This window comes from Microcebus murinus, chromosome 10, assembly GCF_040939455.1.
Source record: "Microcebus murinus isolate Inina chromosome 10, M.murinus_Inina_mat1.0, whole genome shotgun sequence".
Taxonomy (NCBI): domain Eukaryota; kingdom Metazoa; phylum Chordata; class Mammalia; order Primates; family Cheirogaleidae; genus Microcebus; species Microcebus murinus.
Window position 1 is genome coordinate 12,095,006 of NC_134113.1, and position 10,638 is coordinate 12,105,643.

General features: G+C 52.1%; 1 protein-coding gene across 4 annotated transcripts; it reads right to left on the reverse strand.

Moving 5' to 3' along the window:
* Positions 1-643: 643 nt before the first annotated feature.
* On the reverse strand, positions 644-9,303 carry LOC105883698 (apolipoprotein L6). 4 transcript variants are annotated; one of them, XM_076007044.1, is made up of 6 exons: positions 9,056-9,303; positions 8,536-8,847; positions 6,098-6,150; positions 4,175-4,206; positions 3,384-4,063; positions 644-1,989 (listed from the first exon to the last, which is right to left on the reverse strand). In XM_076007044.1, the coding sequence occupies exons 3-6, from the start codon at positions 6,121-6,123 to the stop codon at positions 1,807-1,809; spliced, it is 921 nt and encodes a 306-aa protein (XP_075863159.1). In that variant the 5' UTR covers positions 6,124-6,150; positions 8,536-8,847; positions 9,056-9,303; the 3' UTR covers positions 644-1,806. The 4 variants fall into 4 exon arrangements, with proteins under 4 accessions (XP_075863159.1, XP_075863156.1, XP_075863155.1 ...); XM_076007041.1 differs by having other exon boundaries at positions 3,384-4,206; positions 7,946-8,847; positions 9,056-9,301; XM_076007040.1 differs by having other exon boundaries at positions 3,384-4,206; positions 9,056-9,300.
* Between the last annotated feature and the right edge of the window lie 1,335 nt (positions 9,304-10,638).

The window sequence follows — 10,638 nt, forward strand, 5'->3', positions numbered from 1 at the left end:
CCAGAACGCCCACCCCACGAAGGACCCTGCCCAACCCCGGGAGAGGAGGAGAGAGGTGGGGGCTGGGCCGCCCTGGGGACAGCAGGGATTTACGTGGGGGGAGATATGACGAGGTGAAAGCATTTGCTCCCCGGAGTCCAGGCGGCACGGGAGGGCATGCGTCAGGAAAGCGGACTGTGCTGAGAGCAGCTTGGGGTTGACCCCGTTTTGAGAGGGCAGAGGGCTGCTTGGGCTGCGCCAGGAGGGCTGTGGGGCTGGGGAGCGGGGAAGAGTGTGTGTGCGTTCCAGAGCTTCCGCCCTGCACGGGAGAGAGTTGGAAAATGAGAGAAGTGGGTTAAGAGGAAAAGATGAATGTCCCCTGCACCTTTTGAAATTGGCTCAAGGGCTCCAGTAAGCGCTGGGATTTTTTCCAAGGGCATTTTCCCTCCCAGACTGGGGTTGCTGTGAGCGGGGCACTATAAATCCCGGCCCAAGTAGAGTTCTGCATTCCCTCAGGTTACGCTCACTTCATGACTGAGAAAACTAAACCTCAGAAATGGGATCCAGCAAGTAAGTGTCAGAGACGAGTCCCCATTCCCTTGTCATTCTCCCCCCACCGCCCAGCCCTTCCACGAGACAAACAAAACCACAAGCTTGGAGAATATTTATGCCAGGCATTATTATTGATAATGTTTATTCAGAACTTTATGAATGTTCCTACACTTGTGGATTTTCAGACACTAAGAAAACATTATTAAATGCAGGGAAAGCTGTTTAGGTTTAGCTTTGTTAGCAACGCTAGCATGTTATGCTCAGTTAGGCTTATGAAATAATTATAAGAACAAGGAAATGAGAGAAACAAAAGCAGGAAATAAAATTGCACAGATATGGGATTACAACTATTTAAAACCTCTAGATCCTAAGATTCATAAAGTGAAGACCAGCAGGCTGTACTCCAAAGTGTTGATCGTGGCTCTCTCTCCCCTGCACTTTAAAAATCTTTTCTAGCCTTCTCATGATCTATTTCACTGTTGCAATGTGGGGAGAACAGTCCTCCTCTTCCTCTGGGAGGTGGCCACCTTTATCTTAGCGATCCCACTCTGTGGATTCCAGTTTTAAAAAAGAATCTTCATCGTGCAAAAAAACCTTCTGGCACGCAGGTGTTCATTTTACCACAATGTATGATAAAAAATGTGAAATCGCCGAAATACTCAAGTGAGGGGAGAGGCAAAAGCACACCGTTTGTTGCTTCTGGTTATCCACCTCCTTTCTCCTTCCTGTCATCCCCAGATGGTCCCAGCGACAGGAGGCAAAGGCCTGCGACCAGGTTCTGACCAGCCAGAGTGGACGCTGCACTTCTGCCCCGCCCCCTTCGGCTCTGGGCTGGGTGTGCACCTGGCGGTGCTGCTGCCACCTCACCAGACGACACTCTTATCCTCTGGGTCCAGGCACAGCTGAAGCCTGCCTCATCCTGAGCTAGTGGAGTACGCGCGTCAGTAAACTCCGCCAGTGTGAGTTGGTTTTGAACACTTAAAAAGAGCGACGACCAATCTTTGTCTGATTGAAAGATTATACGTACAGTCAGGGAATATTTTGTAACATACAAAGCAAACTCATGTACTGTGTGCGCAGCCCCGTGGGAGGTTCCCCTGTGCACGGGCAGCCTAAGGACAACGGCGCAATGGCCTAAAGCCAGCACTTCAACCCCAAAGCAAGGAGAGCACAGGAAACAAACTCTCTGCCAAAATGCCAACCTCGTTAGCCTCGGTTGGTGCATTGTTTGCTCTTATTTTTTTTACTTTTCTTAACATAAAAAACATATTGTATTTAATATCCAAGCACTATTTTAAAAATAGCAGTTAAGGCACAGAAAAGAAAAAAAATATTTTTCAGATAGGAGAGCTCATGCAGGTTGCAGGTGTTGGGGTGCACAGGGTCTCCTCCTCTCTCCTTCCCACCAGAATGTGGCTGGCCAGCTTCCAGTGACATCCTTTCCTGTGCAGAGCGTATCTGAGCCAGCGAGGACCGAGTTCCGCCAGGGTAGGGGAGGAAGAGACACAGAGACATGGAATCTACATTAACCAGAGAAGATTAACTAGTACCCCAGGAGGGGAGACTAAATGTCTCTACGCCTGAGTCGCCACGCCCAGACAGACGGCTCACCTGTTCCTCCCACTGCTCTGCTAAGGGCTGTTACGGGAGAGACCGTATCTGTAGAAGAGCCTGTCATAGTTTGTGAAGACCTTTATATGCCTTTTCTCCTGTTCATCTGTCTGCTGTCACTGTGTTTTATAGATTCAAATTATTGAAACTTCGAGAGATGGAAAGGACGTTCCTTCTGCCCCCGAAACTGAATTAAGTGGTGGGGACTTTGAGGAGGCGAGTCACAAGGACATGACCTTGTGAATGGGACCAGTGCCCTTATAAAGAGCCCCAAGGGAGCACTTGTTGCCCTTTTGCCCCTCGAGGGTGGGGCAAGAAGGAGCCGCCCTGAAGCAGAGAGACAGCTCCCAGAGGACTGGATCTGCTGCCACCGCCGCCTTGATCTTGGACTTCCAGCCTCCAGCACTGTGAGCAACACAATTCTATTGTGTGCAAATTCCCCAGTCTGAGGTGTTTTCTTATAGCAGCCTGAACAGACTGAGACATCTGGCAAGTGACGGTACCTCCCTGTCGGAGTCATCTCAGCTGCCATAACAAAATACCGCAGATTGAGGACTTAAGCAATCATTCTCTCCTTTGCTCACGCTTCTAGAGGCTACAAGTCCCCGATGAAGGTGCTGGCCCGTTCGGAAGGGGCCCTGGCAAGGGCTTGCTTCTTCCTGGCCTGCAAAGGGCCGCCTTCTCCCCGTGCCTCACGCGGCCTTCCCCGGTTCAGGCGGCAGGGAGGGCCCTCTTGTGTTTCCTGCTCCTCAGATAAGGAGACCAGTTCCATGGGATGCGGCCCCACCCTTTCGACCTCATTCAACCCTACTTACCTCCCCAAAGCGTCATCTCTATTACAGCCGTGCTGGGGCTCAGGGCTCCAACATGGGAATTTGGGAGAGAACACAAGTCAGTCCCAACGCTCCCTGTGGCTCAGGGTCCTCCCCTTTAACACTGGGAAGCCTCTGTTCCCAGCATGTGGGCCTTAAGGAGTGTCAAGGGAGAAAGAGAAGGCACAGCCAGCTCTGTCCGGGCGGGCACCCTCATCTTAAAGGTGTCCTGGATGCTATTTGGGCATCCAGGGCTACCATATGCCCATGTCCTCAAGAACATCCATGCAACCTCCTCTCTCTCTCACACGCACGCACACATACACACACACATGCACACACGCACACATTCGTGTGCACACCCACAGGCCCCAGTTAGCCCCCAGCCCCGACCCTGGCCCTTCCCAGAGAGGGAACTCTTGACCTCACCCACTGCTGCAGGAGCTCGTATTGCTCGGTGAGTTTCGCCAGCTGATTTTCCAGCTTCCGAGCCTGGGCCCTCAGCTCATCGGCAAGCTCTGCCGTTGCTCCCTCCTGCAGCTGCTTCCAGTCCCTCGAGACAGCGGCCAAGTCCAGGCCAAGGCCCAAGGCGGCCACTGCACCTCCCAGCATGCGAGCACTTTTGGTCATGGCCAGTGTTGTGCCCCCAAAGGCCTTTTGCACCTCCCTGCTCCTTCGGGCCGAGATGCTGCCCGTGGTCATCAGCCTCTTGGCGGCCTTGGCCAAGTGGGGGTGGGCTTTGGCATTCTCAATGGCACGGAGGCTCTTCTTCATGTTGTTGAGGCCACAGATAATCTTGCTGGTTGCTGAGGCATAGAGTTCTTTCTTGGCCTCATCCTCACCACCCTCTGTGTCATGGATGCCCACTAGGTTGCCGGCCTGAGCTTGGGCTTTTTTCTTGTGAGAGTGTTCCAACAGGCTGGTCACGGTGCTGGTGACTCCAGCTGCGATCCCCAAACCCTGACCAGCAGTGAAGAGCAGCAGGCTCCCTCCTGCTGTCACCGGAGCCAGGGCCAACCCCAGGATGGACGCAACCCCAGAGACCACAGCCACGGAGTTGGCCGCCAGGCTGGTCTTGGTGAATGCTTTGTGTTTTTCGTCGATATCCTCTGCAAGGGCACGGAGCCCAACAATGCTCACTTCTAGATCTTGTTTCCATCTCGGAAACTCTCTCAAAAATATTTTTTCTTCAGCTGACAGATGATCTTCTGCCTTCTCACCTTTGCTTGGAGGAAAGTCCTCCTCCTCGTCCCTGCGGACAAGGGAAATAGATTTTGCTCAACTTCCCAGATGGGAAAGCCCAACTCTTCATGTGGGCCCTGTGGCTTCGGGTGTTCTTTCCACTCTCAACTGTGAAACTCCCGTCCCCCAGCCCGCATCTCCCTCAAGGTCCCCTGAGAAGTGCCAGGGCCTCCGTGAGTGATTCAACCATGGCTGAAAGCTACTGGTTCCCTGAAGAAAAGCAACACTAAGAGGGGCCTCTGGAGGGACAGACAAGTCACCTGCGCCTGGGACAAAGAGCCGGGGAAGGGTGAACCCTCTGAGGGAGGGTGTCGGCCTTGCTCAGATTGCCATGGCAGAGGGGCAGCAGGGAACTGCTAAGATCCTACGCCAGACAAGGAACTTGGGTCCAGTGGAGGGACAGATCCAGGGAAGAAGTTTGGGACAAAGGGACCCCGGCCCCTTTCCCCCAGCACGGTGCAGGACAAAGGGAGAAGGGATCTTTGCCGGCCAGGTTGACATTTTCGGCCTTCATAGGAGAGCAGGGTCAGGTGAAGGCAAAGCCCACGCCTTGGGGGCTTCCTCCCGCCTGGGGCCATTTGTGCATGTCCTTCAGGGCCATCTGAGCCAGAGAGGAGGCGTGGTGACGACACAGACGCCCTGGCCTGGAGGGAGCAGCGGAGGAAGCAGGAGCCCTGCAGGGGACCTGAGCTGCCTCCTTACCCTTCGGGGGAGGGGCCTGAAGCCCAGGGAGCACGGGGCTCTTCCGGAGGAACGTGGGGGGCGAGACGGTGCCCTGGACGGGGTCAGGTGCCCTGGACGGGCCAGAGCATGGAGGCCCACCCAGCATCCGTCTGTGCCAGGGCTTCCTCGCCTCAGTGCACGGACACTCGTGAATCGATTTACCTTCCAAATAATCTCTCTGCACACACACAATTCCTCCATGGAAAAGACTCGAAACCCAATAGACCACCGAGGAAACCCTTTAGTGTTAATGAATTAATAAACCTAGGCCCAATGAACAAGCAGATGTGAATCAGTTAACGGAACAGAAGGCCACCAGGGCCCGTGGTGGGGAGGGCGGGAGGAGGGCGAGGAGAGCCCTGGGGAGCACCCCGGAAGGCACAGAGGCCACAGTCTAGCCCCCCATCTGTGTCCGCACGCGTGTGGGGTAAGAAGAAACAGCAAATACGTACAGAGCTGCAAACATCACCACCGCCGCTGTGCATTAGCTGTAAAGTTTTGTGTTTGATGTGATTGGTGCCTAGCAGAAGCTCAGCTTCCTGCGTTTCTTAGTTAAACCCAACGTCGCCCACGTGGACGTGTCTCAGCACATCCCGTGCCGGGCGGCGGTGTCTCCAGCGTCAGCCAAGGGCTCAGTCCACGTCGGAAAGACACCACACACAGTGCACCTCATTCCCCCTGCAGATATCCGCTGCTGGCCCACCTTGTGCTGGGGCTGGTGGTGCTGCATCTGCTGAGTAATGGGTAATTTGGCTTAAATTCAGTAATCTGTTAGCACTAAAGGGCTTCCTTGGTGGTACATGAACCAAAAGATCGAGTTCCTGTGTTCATGGGACTCACGGAGGTGGCCTCGGGGTGGGGTGACTCTGCCCTTAGAGTTCCGTTGCCTGACGCTGTGCCCCTCAATCTTGACTCGCTCTCCAAAATATTTAGTTTAGCTCAGTGGAGATTTTTTCCCCTGGGGGACCATATTTCCACCTGCATGTTGGAGACTGGCGGGCAGACAGCGCCCACCTCAAGGCGCGCCTATTCCTTGTCTGGAGGGTGCCGCGGCAGCTCAGCAGAGCCAGCCCCTCCCCCAGGGCCCAGGCTCCTTCTGTATGTCACCTTTGCACACCGTCACCAGCCTCACGTTCTCACCCTCCCGGGAAGGCCCGCAGTGCGGCCCTTGTGCATACCATGTGTAGCGTGTCTGGAAATCCATGTCTCCACGGGCCGAATGATTTTCTGGCTGGGAATGAGGAAAACAAGGTTACTGCACATATCATGAAACCTTATGAAATTCAAGTCTGGAGGGAGTTTAGATGGTGTGGAATCAAAATAATAATGAAACACTTTTGGTGTCCTAAATCTGTGCAAACTGTTAGTTTTAAATTGTACGTTGTGGTGGAGTTTCCATACAATTAAGTACACGTAATGATGTACTCAGTTCAATAAATTTTGACATCTGTGGCTGCGGGTAGCAGAATATGCCACCCCAAAATGTGCCACTTTGGCATAAGGATTCTCTTGAGCTGGAGGCAATTGAGAAGAAATAGATACAAAGAAAGCTCTCTGCCCTCCCCCTCTTTGGCTAAAACAGAACAGAGAATTACAAAGATAAAAGTGTCCCTCCCCTCCTCTCTGCCACAAAGGACAAAGGCTGATGACCAAGGACGGCCTGTCCGTCAGCCGAGAGACAACATTGGAGGTGCCTTTACTAAGTAGCCTCTTTCACCACGAGTTTCCCATTGTTTCTTCCTAGCCGGCCATTCGTTTCATCTGCCCACCATTTGTCGGCCCTAGACACTCAGGGTCCTGTTCCCTTTTCTTGTCATGTTTCTATAATTGTATTATTTTCTGTTGAATGTGTGCTATAAACAGGGAGTTCCAAGCCACCTAGGTAACTGACAATCCAGTTGAAGCCACTTCTTGTCTGTGGTTATCGCCCCACCTTGTTTAGACTTTAACACCGGCACCCACTCTGCAAGCCCCCCATCCCACGTTGCCCTGGCTCCTAGTCTCCCCCGCTCACATGCGACCACTCTCTTTGAGAGTTACTGATTGGCTGGGCATCTCCCGGGTTTATACCAGGTACACATGTTGGTAAACTTGTTTGTTTTTCTCTTACTAATCTGCGCCGGGTTACAGGGTCCCAGCTGAGAACTCAAAAGACTAGAAGGAAAATTATTTTTTTCCCTCCCTTACAATAAACACCCGAGTGATCACCAGCCAGGTCAAGATACAAGGCAAGATCTCCTCCTTCCAGGCAGCACCCAGCCCACCCACCCAGGGGTAACCCTGACTCTTCTAAAGACCACTGATTAGTTTGCAAAGTCTTGAAATTGAGTAGGCAGTGGGTGTCTGAGTCTTGTTCTGGCTGGCAGATCAAATATGGGATCCGTGAGTGTAGGAAGCACTCAAAGCCATGACTGGCTGGAGAACGCATGGGAAAGAGGGATAACGGGGACAAATGTGGTCGCATGTGAGCGGGGGAGACTAGGAGCCAGGGCAACGTGGGATGGGGGGCTTGCAGAGTGGGTGCCGGTGTTAAAGTCTAAACAAGGTGGGGCGATAACCACAGACAAGAAGTGGCTTCAACTGGATTGTCAGTTACCTAGGTCACCTTACAGGTGGCTAATTACAATATCATTTGCTTTGTGGCTTTAAAATTTCTCCGCCCTTTGAAATCACCATATCAGGTCCAAAACAAGTATATAAAATATGAAAATGGGAGGAAAACAATTCTGAGAATTACTGCCAAATTCTTTTTTTTTTAAATTTTCTTTAGGGTATATGGGGGTACAAGTCTTAAGGTTATATATATTGCCCGTTCCCCCTTCCCCCTTGAGTAAGAGCTTCAAGCGTATTCATCCCCCAAATGTTGCACATCTTACTCGTTGTGGTTGTATATACCCATCCCCTCCTCCCCCCTCCCACCCTCCCAACACCTGATAAATGTTACTCCTATATGTCCACTTAGGTGTTGCCCAAATTCTTAATAAAACCCACCCCTTTAGCTTTGAATAATCCTCCCCTCAACTTACAAAACTTCAAAAGACCAAAAACTGCATCTTCTTGGTGAAGCTGCACTTTCTGAGCCTGCCACGGGGGTGTGGGGGATGGGAGTGGGAGGTCAAGTGGGGTGAGGGGAGTGGAGAGGGAGGAGAGAGAACTTTCACTTTTGTTTTCAATAAAAGCTGCCTGCTATGGCAAGGGAAAGATGAGACCTGGTGAGTCATATACATTCTTTTTATTTTTGAGACAGAGTCTCACTCTGTTGCCCTGGCTAGAGTGCCGTGGCATCAGCCTAGCTCACTGCAACTTCAATCTCCTGGGTTCAAGCAATCCTTCTGCCTTAGTTTCCTGAGAAGCTGGGACTGCAGGCATGAGCCGCCTTGCCCGACTAATTTTTTTTCTACGTATTTTTAGTTGTCTAGCTAATTTCTTTCTATTTTTAGTAGAGACGGGGGTCTCGCTCTTGCTCAGGCTGGTCTTGAACTTCTGAGCTCAAACGATCCATCCACCTCGGCCTCCCAGAGTGCTAGGATTAAAGGTGTGAGCCACTGCGCCCAGCCCCAGCTTAACACTCTTAATCATGTTTTCACATCCCCATGAGGGAAAGATTCATTCCTACCTGGTTTAACACTAACTCCAGGTGTGTGATACCTGGAATCGTAGCACCCTGGGAAGCCAAGGCGGGAGGATCACTCTAGCTCAGGAGTTCCAGATCAGCCTGAGCAATAGTGAAACTCTGTCTCTACTAAAAAAAAAAAAAAAAAAAAAAAAAAAAAATAGAAAACTTAGCCTGGTGTGGTGGTGGGCACTTGTCTTCCCAGCTGCTCTGGAGGCGGATGCAGGAGGATCGCTTGAGCCCGGGAGTTTGAAGTTACAGCAAGCTATGATGATGCCTCTGCACTCTAGCTAGGGTGACAGTGAGACTCTGTATCTAAAACAAAAACAAAAAACAAACACAGGGAGAAGCTGACCCTCTGATCAGCCAGGCTCACAAAGTGCGGGGCTGGCTGGGATTTGCATGCTGGCCGCCCCAACACCAGCTCTTTTCCCTGAACCAGGTGCCACCCCTTTTGCACCTTGACCCTAAATTAAAGGACCGCGGACACTCCCTACCCCCCGCCCCACCTGTGCCATCCAACCTTCTCTCCACGGAGCTCCCACTAGTGGCTTGTGGTCCTGGCCTCTGTCCTTGCCTCACTGAGGGCCTCTGGTCCCGCAGGTGGCTGGGAGTGTCCGGGCTGCAGGAGGAGTGGACGAGAAGAGGAGACGGCCCAGCTCTGCCAGTGGCTTCTGCGGAGGGATTGATTGTGAAACTGGTTTGGGGTGAACTGCTGCAAGCACAGAATAGCAACGCCCACAGCAGCTGAGCCTCCTCCCAGAAATCATGGACTGGTAGAGAAACTAACTGCTTTCGGTTTCCTTGGGTCCTTAAGTGTGGAATATCCCATTTCCTTAAGTGCTAAATTTGGCAGCTGATATGTCTGACATTTTGCTTTGACACTTTGTTTTTTATTGTGAAGGTACATCCTCATTCTTTCAAATGCACATCTTGGCTTGTGGTTATTATCTTTCAGAACATGTTTTAGAGCACTTTTTGTGAAACCATGGATAAGTCAAAAATTTGTGTGATTTCCGAATATGAGGGGTCCATCATGGAACCCGTGTAGCTCAGACAGCTCGCAATATCAACGAAGTGCTTGGGCAGGATGTGGCTGATGAATGCACGGTATGTTGATGGTTTGAGAAGTTCTGTTCTGGTGATTTTAATCTTGAAAATGAGCCATGTGGGTGACCTGACACCAAAGTTAATAATGGTGAGCTGAAAACTGTAATGGAAGTGAATCGATCTTAACCTATGTGTGAATTAGCAGCAAGGTGTGATGTTACTATTTAGTGGCAAAACCTGACCTACCCGATCTGGCATGAGTTTGCTCGTGGCTTTTGTGTCTCCCATGTCATTTGACTGTTCGTAGATGCACTGCAGAAATAACACGATTGATTAAGGAGGGTATTCGGGGGAATGTCACAAAATATGTAAGACCCACCCGCATGACCTTTTCAGAAATCAAAAAACTGGGGACTCTGACAGGCATCTGGCCCCAAGGATTTGAGATACAGGATTGTGATACTCAATCTCCCATTTCGCAGAGGAGGAAGCAGAGGCCCAGAGAAGCTAAGAGTGTAGCCTGGGGTCACACTGCAGAGAAGGGGCAGAGCAGTGCCGGGCTGTCTGCGGGAATGAGCACAGGGTGGTTGTAGGCTGAGATGTGTGGGTCTCTCCCACATTTGGGTGCAAACCAGGGTCAGGAACCGTCTGGTTTGTTCGTATTTATATGCCCAGGGCCTCTACTCCCCACCCCTCGCTGAGGCCACCTGGGGCTGTGGGTTTGCAGAAGGCGTGGTCCACCCAGCCAGTCCTGGCTGTGCAGGGCGTGGGGGCTGAGTGATGTCCCCTGGGGAGGAGAGCCAGAGGGCGGGGGGCCACTGTGCTGGGTCTCGTGGGAGCCGTTCCAGAGCAGGCCCCCCAGACTCCATGACCTGACCCTGCCCCTCGCACTTGGAGAACACTCTGAACAGAGACTGTCACTGAGGAGGAGGTGGCTGACCGGGGCAGCCTGCTGTGTTCTCTGGCAACAGACCCAGATTGCTGCCTGGTCCTGGGAGCCTCAGGGCCCAGGCTGGTCCCTGTGCTAGGGGCTAGGGGCTGATTCCCAGTGTGGCT